Source organism: Solea senegalensis, linkage group LG4 (assembly GCF_019176455.1).
Source record: "Solea senegalensis isolate Sse05_10M linkage group LG4, IFAPA_SoseM_1, whole genome shotgun sequence".
Taxonomy (NCBI): domain Eukaryota; kingdom Metazoa; phylum Chordata; class Actinopteri; order Pleuronectiformes; family Soleidae; genus Solea; species Solea senegalensis.
Genome location: NC_058024.1, coordinates 1,704,144 through 1,719,243, shown reverse-complemented (window position 1 = coordinate 1,719,243; position 15,100 = coordinate 1,704,144). Strand labels below are relative to the sequence as shown.

The window sequence follows — 15,100 nt, the reverse complement described above, 5'->3', positions numbered from 1 at the left end:
AGAAAAAAAGCCTTTTTTATTGTTTATTAAGCACAGAATTCTGAGGGGTTTTTTCCCCTCAGAATCCCAACTTTAAACTTAATCTCAGATTTCTGACTTTTTCCCTAATCGCAGATTTCTGTAATACTAATAATTTTGAATCTGAACTCAAAGCAAATCTAACCTTTATTTTAAACCTTTTTTTTAACTTAAAACATTTTAACGTCTGTCTCTGAAACGTACGTTTAGAAGAAAGAAAAAATGCAAAACTTGAGTTTTCCAACAAAAGCATTTATTTTTTTTGTGTCTTTATTGAAGGAAATTAAATCCCGACATCACAAACATGTTCACGCGTGACTTTACACGTTTTGCTCGATGCTTTGGCAACTTCATGTCAACAGAAGGTTAAATTAAATTTAAAAAACAAACAAGAAATTCATCCATCCACGTGGCGTCACGTCAAAACAGATTCATGTTTGTATCAGTGAGATGAGACGAGGGCGGGGCCATGGAAACATCAGCATAAAAATCACTTTTTTAACGTCTTTATAATTTAAATTTGACTTTCCTGCCCGAGCCGCGGCGACGCGCCCGTCTCTAAGTGTACATCATCTCAGCCATGTGCGACATCTTCTTGGGGATGTACAGATAATACTCCATGTAGCCAGAAAGGTCCTCTATTGTGATGTCGTCCACGTAGCCGCGCGCCTGCTCTGAACACGAGCGTGGCGAGCCCGACGGGAGCGGCGACGATGTCGTCGAGGCGGCAGGGTTACTGTTCGGAGTTCTGGGGGCGGAGCCGCCGTGGCTCGGCAGGCTCTGCTCGCACTCCGAGATGACGTCACGGAGACCTGTGAAGGCGTAAACCTCCACGCCGTGCCAGCCCTGAGGATGCGACTGACACTGGCACTGATGGTCGGAGCCCTGGATGCGCTCCTGGGAGTCAGGGCTGCTCTTCTGGGTGCAGCAGCAGCAACAGCACGGCACGCTGGCGCCACCTACAGAGCAGTGCAGCTCAGACAAAGCTCTAAAGTCGGCGGCCTCGGCGCGCCTCGGTGATCCTGACGCTGCTCCGCCACAGGCACTTTTCTCCAAATCGCCCTCCTTGCCCGACTGGACACCTGCCCCCACGACAGGAGCGACACCGGGGTTCTCCAAGGATGGCGAGGAAACCGCGGCGCCAACGAGTGTCTCAAAACCAGCACAAGATCCGAAAACCAGGGGAGAGACGTGACCGGCGTTGCCTGAAGTCGGGAGCTCTTTCTTAGCAGAGGCGGACCTTGTGTCGAGCGGAGGGCGTGGCTCCGCAGGCTCGGGCGTGGCCAGGCGCTGGTGCTTCAGGCAGCCACCAGAGGGCGAGAGAGCGGAGGCTGTGGAGGTGCTGCAGTATGTGAACTTCGGCGGGTGAAGGATGGGCGACTTGGACCTGCGGCGGCGCTGCGTCCTCGCTGCTCCTCTGGACGATTTCCTCGTACAGCTGAAAGTAGAGCAGAAAAAAAAGAAAATAAAAACAACAACAACAAAAAACCCACTGAACATCACACAGCGGTGGCGCCTCCACACACCCGTGCCAATTGTCCTTCGGACTGCTGAGCTTGGTCTTGGTTCCGCTGGTGTCTGAACCGGGCCGAGGAGCCGCTCTGGGAGCCAACGCCTCCGACACGCTCACGGCTCCGGGTAAACTGAGAAGAAGCAGAGACATGTTCACATGGGAACACAACACACACACAAAGGTTTTTGTTTTTTTGCTTCGTAGTGGGGGTGATATGTGACCAAGGACACGCCGATACTGTACAGCACCAAACTGAACTGCTCCACCTGGTGGAAACACGGCTAAACAGCATGAAGAGAAGTGTGGTGCAGTAAGTTACCTCTCCGCGTCCACCCTGAGCTTCTTAAACGCCGTCTGCAGTGTCTCCTCCTCGCAGTCCTTCCCTCCTGCCTCCATGGTGGGAGGAGGACGCTCTGACCAGCCACCCAGCTGCAACACAAACACACAACAGCAACAGTTTGAGTCGCTTTTTACTTTTATATACTTCTATGCACTAAAAAAGTGCTTTTACTCTGAAACGAGAACAGGATGTGTTGTGACACTGACATGGAGGGCGGGACTGATATCAGTTCTAAGTGAAACTACAAAAGAAACTGTGTCGGTTTTTTTTGTAGACATTTAAATACGGTCGCATATCAAACTGCACTTTTTATGTGTGAGAAACTGAAGCGGAGACATTGTGATGCCAAGAATACAGCTGCAACCCATCAATCACATTTAGAAAGGACTTATCAAGTGTGTAGATAAATGATTGGTTAGTAGTGTCGTCTCCTTCTACTTCTGGGTCAAAGACCGGGGAGGAAATACTGGTGCATGTGCTGAACACCAACTCTGGCTGCAGTCGGACTAAGTGCATACGTGCAGGAGTAATCGGACTATGAATCACATGATCCAGGAATGTTAGTCTGACTAAGGCTGGTGTAATGGTCCATGTAATGGTCCCAAACTGTATTTTTGGTACATGCGTGAATATTTTTATTATCAAAATATGTCCAAACATTATAAACTTGACATTTAAGCAGTTTTATTAAGATTTTTGAGAAATCGCCTCCGTTATGTCTTCACGTGCCTTGAAAACCAAGGAATCGGAGTACAAGCTGACACTGTTAGACTAACTGAATGTGAAGTGTTCACAGTATATTCTACACGCTGCACTATAATTGATGTTTATTTTATACATGATATTATTATGCCTTTTTATTTATATGAAAACTTTCACATTCACCTTTAACATTTGTCCGTAGTAGGTGCATTCTTACCTTAATCTTACCTTTTATTTTCTTATCTATAAGACAAAACACGTTCTTTGTTCAGGAAATTATGGGCACTTTGCCACTGTTATGTTTACAGTTCAATCTGTTTAGTCATTTAAACTTGTCAATAAATAAAAAAACAATTGAATGTTTCTTTCTTACCGAAAAAGTAGCGAACCACGGCTTTTGAATACTGGTACACCCCTAACCAAAACTAACCAGTAGTACTAGTACTGTCTTAGTCTGACTAAAATTAAGACTTTTAACGCGTGTGTAAACACACTTAAATGATATCAGCTTCTTAAACGCGATGTTCGGCTTGTTTTTCTGTGAAGTCTCTTACAAATACCGGTAGTTGCTAATGTGTTTGCGTATTTGTACATACACACAGGTGACAGCAGAGTTTCCTGCTGCTGATAAAGTACCAGCCAATCAGAGATAGAGTAGGTTGATTTTTTTATTTTCTCTGGTTGGGAACTTGGGCGATCATTTGCTGGAGGATGGAGCGGGATCTTCTGCAGTCGCTGTTAATGCCCGTCTTTAGTCGGTTTTAACGTCTTTCTTTATTGGTGAGAGACATTTAAAGTGAAAGAGGGAAAATCTGAGTTTGGTTGTATTTTATGACATTGGTTTGAAGTCCTGGAACTAAAAGAAAAACTAAAAGAAAAACTTAAAAAGCAATGATAAATGTGTGGGTTCAGAATAATATTTGTGTGTGCGCACAAAGTATAATGATTAGAGGAATTGATTTGCAAATGTTCATATTCCCTTTCGTTTTGTTGTGGTTTGTTTTAAGAGCGCGATAAGTCGCTTGTTTTCAGACATGCCAACACTGTTTGGGAGGATCTCATGCTTTTGTTTAATAACAGAGACAATAAATTGCAACTGTGGGACGGACGTGATGGAAGAAACCAAGGTGTAATAAATGTACACACTATAAATTATGACGACTAATTTGACAATGACTCGATGACAACAACAACAACAATAACAATAATAATAATAATCCATCACACTGACCCCTTTAGTGCATTAATATACAATCACAGAGTAGAACCCTTTAGCAGCACAGGCTGCTGGTAAACACCAGCGTTTCATAAGCTCTCCCACCCTCCTGCTTAATGCTAATGCTAGCAGCTACCTTCGCCTATGCTATGCTAACGTGCTAACAGTCCGCGGGACGCAGCGATCGGGACTTGTGGAGCGGTTCGACAAACCCGCCGACACACGGTGATACTCACGGTTCAAGAAGTCCTGGCCACTGTAGAGAAAGACGAACCCGGGGGCATAAAGGGTGCTCCCCCCGCCACGGGCGCGCGGATGTTTGGCAGCCAGGGAGGCTAACGACAGCTAAGGCTAGGTGACGGTACCGAGAAGCTAGCTTCAGAAGCTAGCTCTGTCCGACTGTAAACAAAATAAAAAATATAAATATATATAAACCGCAAGTCGAGACCTTTGTAAACACTGTGCGTGTACGACAAGACTCGCATTCGTGGATTATTAATATCAATATCTGCGGGGACGCGCTGCGCGGACGTTGAGGCCCCGCTCACTCTAGAATTGTCTCTTGTTTACGGTCGCAATGACTCTGCAACACAGCGCTGCGTCGCTGACGTCACTTCTGACGTCACTCAACGTGCACACAGCCGTTAATAACACAGCGACTCGCTGTGTTATAGTGATGGGAAGTTCGACTCTTCTTACTGACTCGGATCTTTTACTCTCGGACAGTAAATTGAACTAATCTTTTTTTGAGTCATTTCGTTCATTTTGTTCATTTTTACAGCGGGTGGCGCTGTATTCCTCTTGTGGGCGTTGTAATCAAACACTTGACACTGTAGGCAACATCGTTTTGCTTCAGCTGACAAAGTATAATAAACAAAATGCAATTCAAACCATATGAAACCCTAGGAAAGCAAATACACACCTCAATAAAGTGACAAGTGACTTGTATCCTGTATCCTCTCTACCATTGTTGTTTAACAGCACGACAGTGACTAGGTAGCTGTCACGTGACCTGAGGACGGACGCTCGCTCAGTTGAGTGAATCCTGAACTAATCATTTCTGTTTCCTTTCCTGTTGAGTTTATGCAGCTGCCTGCCATCATGTGGTGAAGGAAGGTACTGCATGAAAATGAACGAACGAACCACTCAGTTGAGTCAGTCCTGAACTAATCATTTCTATTTCCTGTTCTGCTGACTGAGCTTATGCAGCTGTCTGCCATGTGGCGAAGGAAGGTACTGCATGAAAATTAACGAATCACTCACTGAGATGACTCATTACTCCCGAGTCATATAAAAGATTGAAGATGGAACTGAACTAACAGGTAGAAAAATGTACGACTAATAATAATTATTATATGATATGATATTTGAATAATAATAATAATAATAACCATTATACGCCCGTGTTTTTAAAGAAAGATCAGCGCCAAGATTTTTACAGTACAAACAATTTGTTACTGTATTTAAGTACACAATTCACATATCGGTACTTTGTTATTTGTATTCCTGGCAACTTCAGCTCCACTACATTTCCTAAATAAAGTGTGTGCTTTCAATCATTGTGTACTTTCACTTGTTGTATACAGTTACTCCACTACATTTCCACAATAAATTGTGTACATTATGTACATTTTGTATCAGATAATTAAGTACAGTAAATGTCATAAACTTTTAGGACTAAGTAAAATTATAAAAAAAAGTGACTTCAACCTCTAACAAAGTCATTTTCTGGTAACATACTTGTACTTTGTACTTAAGTATCACTTTAAGGTATTTTCATACGAGGCTGACAAGTACTGTACTTTAAATAGAAGTGCATTTCAAAATCCTACATAACATCAACCCTGTCGATGACTCCTGTACCCTTTGTAAAAATAATACCGAAACAATTTCTTGTTTATTTTTTTTATTGTGACATATCGTATAGATTTGCTCTAGATTGGCCAGATTCTGCACAAAATGGAGGACTGTTTGTACGGGGACAAAAACGTTTGGGCTCGACCGGCTGATGATGTTGCTCAAAACTGCAGTGGAAATTTGCGTTTGGCGTAAACACCTGCATTCGTTCTTCAACCTTCCGCCATCCTCTGTCTGCTCCTCCCTCTTTTGTCTCTTAAATCACCTCTTCTTCTTCCTCCAATCCTTTCCCGCAGGCTGTACACTGACATGTGGAACAGTTCAAAGTTCCTCAAATGCAGCTCACAGATCTTCTTCACACCGAGCAACGCAATGCTGCCCTCCACAGGCCACTGAGGACAACTAGAGACAATCAAACACGACCCAATTCAAAGCGGCCAACTCAAACGAAAATGGCTCCCCGAGCATTTTCCATATGAGTAGAAGAAAGACTGTGTGGCTTTGATGTGTCACTGTCTGTGGAGCATGTATAACATAGGCAAACGTCCTTTGATAATATATAGAAAAGTGAAGGCAAATGTTTGGAAGCTTTCGACTGCACTGAAAGAGGATGAGACTGAGGAGATAAAGAACTTCAGCATTACACCTCTCGTGTGCAGCCTGCCAGAAAAACTATTAGAAGAAGAAATTGGGACATTTGTGAAATGACCTTGATGAGAGTTGAGAAAAGCCTTTCAGAAGATCCCACCATCTGCTCAGCTACAACGTCTTAACAATCACATCATTAAATACCCAAATCAAGACTCAGGAGGACAACCGACAGCTTTCATTAAAGCAGGGGATCGTTGGAGATCCTGGGAATCCTCTCTTTGACGCAGCAGGCTGAACGTAATCGAATGATGGCGGAGGAGCTTGAGGCGCAGAGGGAGACGCAGTGGATCCTCAGAATGTTGACGAATGAACTCCGGGAAAAAACGCTGAGCGCTGACTTGGAAGCGATCCGCAAAGACATGACGCATGACCTTCATGTGGAGAGCAAGAAGATATACATTCTCCAAAAAGAACTGGAGCGAGTCAAAGCTTTGAAACAACCGAGCAGGACAAAGAATGAAGCCGATGTCCTCACTCTGAGGCAGGAGGTCGAAGAGCTTCAGGTTAAGTTTGGTGAACAAACCAAGGCTATGGAAGACACTGCAGCACGGAGCCGCCTCTCAGTGAACAACATGAAGACTGAGCAGGCGGCATGGTGTCAGAATATGATCAAGGAGCTTGAGGTGGAGAGGGAAGAACTGAAGAGGACCAGAGCCTCACGCCACGAGGAGAACCGCAGATGTGAAGCTGTGTTCCACAAAGTGAGTCAGCACGTTGACCTCCTTCAACAAGAACTTAAAAAAGAGAAGGACCGTCACACAGACAGTGTGTCACAGTATCAGCTTCTGCTCAAAAACCTGCGGACCGAGCAGGAAGTCCTCTGTCAGAAGATAGGACAAGAGATCAAGCAAAAGTTAGCAGAAATGATTCTTCTGAGAGAAATGGAGAATCTGAAATCTGAGTACAGCGCTCAGCGATCGTTTTACCTTCAGCATCTGTTCAAGCTCAAGGCCGGAGGAGGAGACAGTCAGCCTCCCTGTGAGGAGACAGTCCAGGTCCAGACTGAAGAGACCGTTCAGGTCCAGACTGAAGAGTCAGTCCAGGTCCAGACTGAAGAGACACTTCAGGTCCAGACTGAAGAGTCAGTTAAGGTCCAGACTGAAGAGTCAGTCCAGGTCCAGACTGAAGAGACCGTTCAGGTCCAGACTGAAGAGTCAGTCCAGGTCCAGACTGAAGAGACACTTCAGGTCCAGACTGAAGAGTCAGTTAAGGTCCAGACTGAAGAGTCAGTTCAGGTTCAGGCTGAAGAGTCCGTCCAGGTCCAGACTGAAGAGACCGTCCAGGTCCAGACTGAGGAGACACTTCAGGTCCAGACTGAAGAGACTGTTCAGGTCCAGACTGAAGAGTCAGTTCAGGTCAAGACTGAAGAGACACTTCAGGTCCAGACTGAAGAGTCAGTTCAGGTCAAGACTGAAGAGACACTTCAGGTCCAGACTGAAGAGACACTTCAGGTCAAGACTGAAGAGTCAGTTCAGGTCCAGGCTGAAGACACAGTTCAGGTCCAGGCTGAAGACACAGTCCAGATCCAGAATGAAGAGACACTTCAGGTCCAGAGTGAAGAGAGAGTTCAGGTCCAGAGTGAAGAGACACTTCAGGTCAAGACTGAAGAGTCAGTTCAGGTCCAGGCTGAAGACACAGTCCAGATCCAGACTGAAGAGACACTTCAGGTCCAGAGTGAAGAGAGAGTTCAGGTCCAGACTGAAGAGACACTTCAGGTCCAGAGTGAAGAGAGAGTTCAGGTCCAGACTGAAGAGACACTTCAGGTCCAGAGTGAAGAGACACGTCAAGTCCAGATTGAAGAGAAGGTTCAGGTCCAGACTGAAGACACAGTCCAGATCCAGACTGAAGAGACACTTCAGGTCCAGACTGAAGAGACATTTCAGGTCCAGACTGAAGAGACAGTTGATGTACAGACTGAAGAGTCAGTCCAGATCCAGACTAAAGACACAGTCCAGATCCAGACTGAAGAGACGGTAGCTGCTCTCAGACACTGTGAGGACGTGACAGCAGTGGAGCCAGAGCGTTCATACTGGATGTTGCGTAAACTTTCACATTGCCTGACTCGTCTGTTTCTCACCACAGGATCATTTCTGTGCAGACTGCATCTGTTGCTTGTGTTGCAGAAATGACGCGATTCCCAGAAGCCCGCATGTTGACACCGAAAGAAAAGACAGGAGGAGGAGGAGGAGGACAACCCGGACACCTGCAGTGGGAACATTATGATTGACACAAATGTCTCTTTGAAGAGTCCAAGTCCATGTCCTCCTATGGAGTGCACCGCCTGCAGCCATGTGAGACCCGCATCAGTTTGCATGACTGCCATCTTCTGGAATTACAACGCTACACTAACCAGTCCGTCCACAGTCCCGGCATGCCTCACCTCAGCTCGACTGTACATGGTTTGGTGTGGTTTTCCACGACTTCATAGCTCCTCCTCGACGAGGGCAGAGTCACAGCACTGCCATGACACAACACAAACGCAATCACGACCGCCGGCTTTCAGCAGCGCTGTCTCTAAATACACCAGACTCCTCTGTTTAACACATTTGCTTTGCTAAATGTCGCAGATGTGAAGTCTTTTGAACTTTGATCTACAGTTGGACGTTGTTGGCTTTGATTCTTGTGTTTGATTCAGTTTCGACACACCAGTCAGTGGGATTAGGGATTATATGTAGATTTCGGAATAATAAGTAGGATTTTTAAGTCTTTTTAACTGATCTACAGTGACAATGCTCTCTGATGATGTCACATTTTAGTCAGCAATTAACCTCTGCATAATTTTGGACTGTGAGACGCTGGAGAACTTGACTGTAAAACCACAGAGAGGTAAATGTGGAGCTAAAGAAATCCTCATCGGTCAAAATAAGGATGTGAAGAGTTTCTGTGTTGCTTATTATTTGTGACACTTGTTGAAACAGTTCAGTGTTTTTCAGCATTTGATACAATGAAACATGGCGACACCTGCTGGCCAACCTTCAACATTGCACAACAAAGATACAGTTATGTATGTGGAACAATAAAGATTTCTCCTTTTCAAGACATTTATAATACTTCATCAAAAACTCTCTGTAACATATGTGTATTTGCCTTGTGTTGTGTATCTGTCGTGTGTTGTGTATCTGTCTTGTGTTGTGTATCTGTCGTGTGTTGTGTATCTGTAGTATGTTGTGTATCTGTCTTGTGTTGTGTATCTGTAGTGTGTTGTGTATCTGTGTTGTGTTGTGTATCTGTCTTGTGTTGTGTATCTGTAGTATGTTGTGTATCTGTAGTATGTTGTGTATCTGTCGTGTTGTGTATCTGTAGTATGTTGTGTATCTGTCTTGTGTTGTGTATCTGTAGTGTGTTGTGTATCTGTATTGTGTTGTGTATCTGTCTTGTGTTGTGTATCTGTCGTGTTGTGTATCTGTCTTGTGCTGTGTATCTGTCTTGTGCTGTGTATCTGTAGTGTGTTGTGTATCTGTCTTGTGCTGTGTATCTGTTGTGTGTTGTGTATCTGTCTTGTGTTGTGTATCTGTAGTGTGTTGTGTATCTGTTGTGTGTTGTGTATCTGTCGTGGTTGTGTATCTGTCGTGTTGTGTATCTGTAGTATGTTGGGTATCTGTCTTGTGTTGTGTATCTGTAGTGTGTTGTATATCTGTAGTATGTTGTGTATCTGTCTTGTGTTGTGTATCTGCAGTCTGCATGTGTTGTGTATCTGTCTTGTGTTGTGTATCTGTAGTGTGTTGTGTGTTGTGTATCTGTCTTGTGTTGTGTATCTGTTGTGTATCTGTCTTGTGTTGTGTATCTGTAGTATGTTGTGTATCTGTCGTGTGTTGTGTATCTGTCGTGTGTTGTGTATCTGTCGTGTGTTGTGTATCTGTAGTGTGTTGTATATCTGTTGTGTTGTTCTTCCTGGAGAACCCACATGTTTAGTAACTGCCCGTCACGTTTACTGAACCGATTGCGAGGGCGTGGCTGCATCGCGACTGTGAAGTTGCGATGGATGTCCGGGTTTATTTCGAGCGCTAGAATCCACTGGTAAAAGGATTCATGGGCGTTTCTTGGTGTTTTCAGCTCTCAGTGGGAACTCAGGTGATGTGAGGTGATGTGAGGTCATGTTTGTGTGTTCATGTTCATATTCAGAGGCAAATACACAGTAAAGAACAGCACATGTGACAAGACGCCAGTGTGACTTCTGTCAACGTTCAAACACTGACTTCAAAACATGAGTTATTTCTTTATTGCAAACGAGAGACTACATCCTGCTTTATTTATAGTCTGTGGATTGAACAAGCAACACGCCCCCACTGAGTCAGCGTCAATCCTTTCTGCTGGTGTACGAAAAACCCCAGTGGAGGAGGAGCCGAGACTTCAGGCCGTGCTGAAGATCAGGAAGCCAGTGAAGGTGTGGCCAGTGTGGCGGAGGCGTGTCACGATGCTGTTAAACCGGGTCGCCTGCAGCGAGACCGTGTCTCCCGCCTCCAGCTCCAGGACCGCCGAGCCCGACGTGATCAGAAAACCGTCCGACATGTCGCACTGCGCCACGTGAAGCTCGGTGCCCCTCATCAGATTCAGACACACCTGGACGATGACGTGAGTACAGTTAGCAGCAGGAAGAACACTGGCACAGTTCACACAAGGACACGGCGAGGCAACCAGTCCTCGTACTTAATCCATTCTATTAAGCTCTGCTGTTTGTTTTCCTTTAAAGGGGACATATTATGCAAAATCAACTTTTCAACCATTTTAATACTTATATTATATATATATATTTGGGACTCTGGAGGCCCTACCAGTCGCCAAAGTGTGGAAAAAGAATACTCAGTCATGTTTTCGTGGTCCCCCTTAGTGTAAGTATAGGCGATAAAACATGCGATGTTGAATTCCCTCCGCTTATGACGGCAGCATGCGCATTTCACCGCGAATGTTACCGCCCCACCAGTAAGTTTACTTCGCAAGCTCCACCTTAGCTCCACCTTGTCCCTGCGAGAGTGCAGGCGAGGGAGGAAGAGCGGTATTATGTCAACGCGGAGGGACAAATGTGCTGTTGGTGGCTGCACAGTGGAGCACAGTGTTTTACAGAGGATTTTATATATGAAGCTAATGTGCCGGATAAAGTCAGCAAACGTGTGTTCGCACCACTTCACATCAGACTGGGACCAGCGGTCGCCGTATTTAGTCAGCGACGTACAAACACACACATTGTTAAGAAAAGGTCACACAGAGCTCATAACTGACCATTCTGACACGTCCTAATTAAACATATTTGTTCAGTACGTCCCAGACATTTGCACCAGCCTGACACGGAGCATATTCACCTCTATGTAAGAACCTCCTACACCTCCATTTCAAAAATTCTACCCCTGTAAATGTGTAAAAGACGTGAACTCACTCTGCTCTTGGCTAAAATGTGGTAACTGAAGAAATAGACGCCTTTGATGAGACACGTGAACATTCCTTGTGTCAGCGAGAGTCCGTGAAACTGAGGATCCAGGTCAGGGAGAATCTGCCTGTGGGACAATGACACTTCACAATCATAGAATTATTCCTCTCTGTTCCTCCACGTCATGTTCTGATGGATGGTTTCCTGCCACTGCTGCTGCTGCTGCTGCTGTTGTTGTTGCCGAGCAACAGCATTCTCACAACTTGACTTTGAGTAAGTCACGAGTGAAATGACCATGTCGTGAATACAATAAGAAACATGTTCACGTCTTTATCTCACTGTCTGTAAACCACTCACTCTCCCACACCAAACCCCATAGAGAAAATCAGTGATTTTAACATCACACACACACAGGAGTCGTTGATCCACTGCTGCCTCCATCACTAAGTTCAAATGTCTGATTTTGTCTCGTCAGTGTTTGAAATCCTTTGTTCAGATTGACCTCAGTGATACAAAGTGACCACACGAGGCAGCAGAGGACCAGCAGCTGCTGTGTCCCCGCAGCTAAAATCACTGATTTTCTCTATGGGCTTTGGTGTGGGAGAGTGAGCGCTTTACAAAGTTGTGTCTCACAGTGAGATAAAGACGTGATCATGTGACGTAGAATTCGTAGACCTTTTGTTAAGTTGCTAAACTCTGTGAACTCTGTGACTTCAAACACTCACTGACCCACTGAAGCCGATGTCTGTGTCGATCTGTGGAATCTCTGATGACAGAAGACTCCGGGAGAAGAAAGGTTTCTCTTGGGCCAGAGAGGTGGACGATTGTCCCTTCTCCCCCGGCTCGCCTGGAGGTCCTCGGAGCCCCGGCAGACCCACATCCCCCCTTATCCCAGGCCGGCCTGGTGGGCCCTGCAGACCTGGCTCCCCCTTGTGGCCGCTCGCAGACTTTGGTGACTCTCCTGATGATACCAAAACAAAGAAAAACTAAACATAAGGACATGTCTTGATATTTTAGTCTTAAAAACATCGAACATAAAATTGCTATCTCCTATTAAAACTCTAGGGCCCCAACACTAACATCTGGGGGACGCCACAAGCAACAGCCAATGGTTTATTTTGTCAAAAGCTTTTTTAACATAACAATGGAATCATCTTTATTAGAAAACACGCAGAAAATACGAGAATACGGAAACGGTTCAGGTCACTGGTTTTCTCTGTGGACTTTGGTGTGGGAGAGTGAGTGTGTGTCTGTGTGTGTGTGTGTGTGGGAGAGTGAGGGGTTTACAGACTTCAGCCTCACAGTGAGGTAGAGACGTGGTCATGTGACGTAGATATTGTCGACTTAAACTGACATGGTCTTTGTAATGTTGTGTGTTATAAAATGGGTAAAATCAGTTTTTCACTCAGCACTGACTCTGGGTCAGTTCCTCAGTCACAATTTTAAAAGAAAAACCCTGAACTTAAGCCTTTAATTAAAAAAAAAAAAATGTTTTAATTGTTTAAATTATGACTTAAATAAAGCAGTGTGTTAAGATTTAAAATTCACTGAACTCACTGAAAACACACAAGTAAAATAACAAAGTCCAAACATATGAGATGCTTTCAGTGTGACGTCACCTGGGTCTCCCTTCTCTCCCTTGGGTCCTTCTTTGCCGTTGGACCCATGAGTTCCCGGTATCCCGGGGATCCCTGCAGTTCTGCTGCTGCAGGAGGTCTGAGTCCAGACCGGGTTCACCAGAACTGTGAGCAGTAACACTGCAATACTGCAGCTCTGCCACCAGGAGGCCTGCGCACACACACACACACACACACACACACATACAAACACATGCACACATTTTTTTCATAAAATCACCTAAAAGCACAGAAAGTTCTGCTCAAAGCTGCCGATCACTCCCATGTTAAAAGCTCACATAATAATATAATAATAATAACAATGCCAATAATAATAATAACAATAACAACAACAATGATGACAATAATAATAATAACAATAAATGCATATTTAAATAAAAAACAATATACAAAACGTAATTTAACTCACCTGAAATTTGCAAAACATCCAAATAATCAATAATAAATAAACAATGTTGATTTATGTCTTTTTATTTTAAATTTTTAAATTCCATTCATGTGTCGCACAGATTTACAAATTAGCAAATGAATTTACCACAAATCAGTGTGTGTGTGTGTGTGTGTGTGTCTCACCATTAGCAGGTGGAACACAGTCGCTCTGCTGCTGCTGCGGTGGAGAGAAGAGCTGATGAAGAGCGGATGAAGAGCTGATGAAGAGCTGATGAAGAGTGGATGAAGAGCTGATGAAGAGCGGATGAAGAGCTGATGAAAAGTGGATGAAGAGCGGATGAAGAGTGGATGAAGAGCGGATGAAGAGCGGAGGTGAACAGCTGTTCTCCTTCACAGCGTCTGCAGCCACGTTTCTCAGTCTCAGGCGACAGAAAAGGGAAGTGAGAGAAAGAGAGAGAGAAACTCGCTGTTTTATCACAAAAACACACAAAACATCTGTGTTTATGTCACAAGATCCGTGTGTGTGTGAGACGTTCATGTTAAATCAAACAATGAAAACATAGAACTTTAAATACGCTTATCTGCTTTAAATGTCTTTAATGGATTCTTCTCCAAGGTCAGACCCTGGTCAACAAACATGCAACAACAACATCCCTGAACGCATCTTGCAGCTTAACCTCTAAACTCAACCCAGAAGTCATTGAATTTACGAAGGTCCCTGAACGCATCTTGCAGCTTAACCTCTAAACTCAACCCAGAAATCATTGAATTTACGAAGGTCCCTGAATGCACCTTGAAGTTGCTCCTCTAAATGAATCCCACTGAACCTGAACCGCTGAATGCATCTCGTGTCATTTGAAAACACTGCAGTTTTCAGAAGAAGCATTTTCCTGCTGATGAAGCAAATCCCTCGTCAGTGGAAGTGAAACTATTTTTGAAGAAGTCTAGAAAATCTGAAAATATGATCTGATTAAAAATTCCTATAAAAGAACATTTTGTTCTGTTTTTCCTCTGAACTTCTTGTTTGTTGAGGTCGTGAAGACGAAGCGAGTTTCAGGCTGGCTCTCATTTCCTCCACGCTGTCTTTTCTCCAACAGCTGATTTAAGTAGATTTTTATAAAAATATAAAGATAATTATGTGAAAGACGCCAGTTTGTCGCTTTCTGATCCGCTTTCAGACAAGAGCGCACGATGCTTCCACGAGGTGAACGTGTCATAATCACGGTGATCAGTGGTTGTAGTACTTGGTGACAGTGTCAGAGTGTAGAATTAAGGAGTTCATATCAGAGTAACCAGCTAACTTATTTTGAAAGGTTTAGGGTTGTGTTTTAACGAGGACGGGCAGGAACTGAGGCTTTTATTTTGAAAACTGTGACGTTATGGTCATAAAATCTTATTTTAATCATGTAAAATC

General features: G+C 44.3%; 2 protein-coding genes across 2 annotated transcripts; both read right to left on the bottom strand.

Moving 5' to 3' along the window:
• Window positions 1-249: 249 nt before the first annotated feature.
• oser1 (oxidative stress responsive serine-rich 1) lies at window positions 250-4,392 on the bottom strand. Its single transcript, XM_044024983.1, has 4 exons — window positions 4,026-4,392; window positions 1,851-1,960; window positions 1,545-1,661; window positions 250-1,456 (listed from the first exon to the last, which is right to left on the bottom strand). Exons 2-4 carry the CDS (start codon window positions 1,925-1,927, stop codon window positions 577-579), a joined length of 1,074 nt encoding a protein of 357 aa, XP_043880918.1. The 5' UTR covers window positions 1,928-1,960; window positions 4,026-4,392; the 3' UTR covers window positions 250-576.
• A 6,101-nt stretch (window positions 4,393-10,493) lies between these two features.
• Window positions 10,494-14,148, bottom strand: LOC122767721 (complement C1q subcomponent subunit B-like). Its single transcript, XM_044023175.1, has 5 exons — window positions 13,870-14,148; window positions 13,279-13,447; window positions 12,389-12,620; window positions 11,669-11,786; window positions 10,494-10,857 (listed from the first exon to the last, which is right to left on the bottom strand). Exons 1-5 carry the CDS (start codon window positions 13,870-13,872, stop codon window positions 10,648-10,650), a joined length of 732 nt encoding a protein of 243 aa, XP_043879110.1. The 5' UTR covers window positions 13,873-14,148; the 3' UTR covers window positions 10,494-10,647.
• Between the last annotated feature and the right edge of the window lie 952 nt (window positions 14,149-15,100).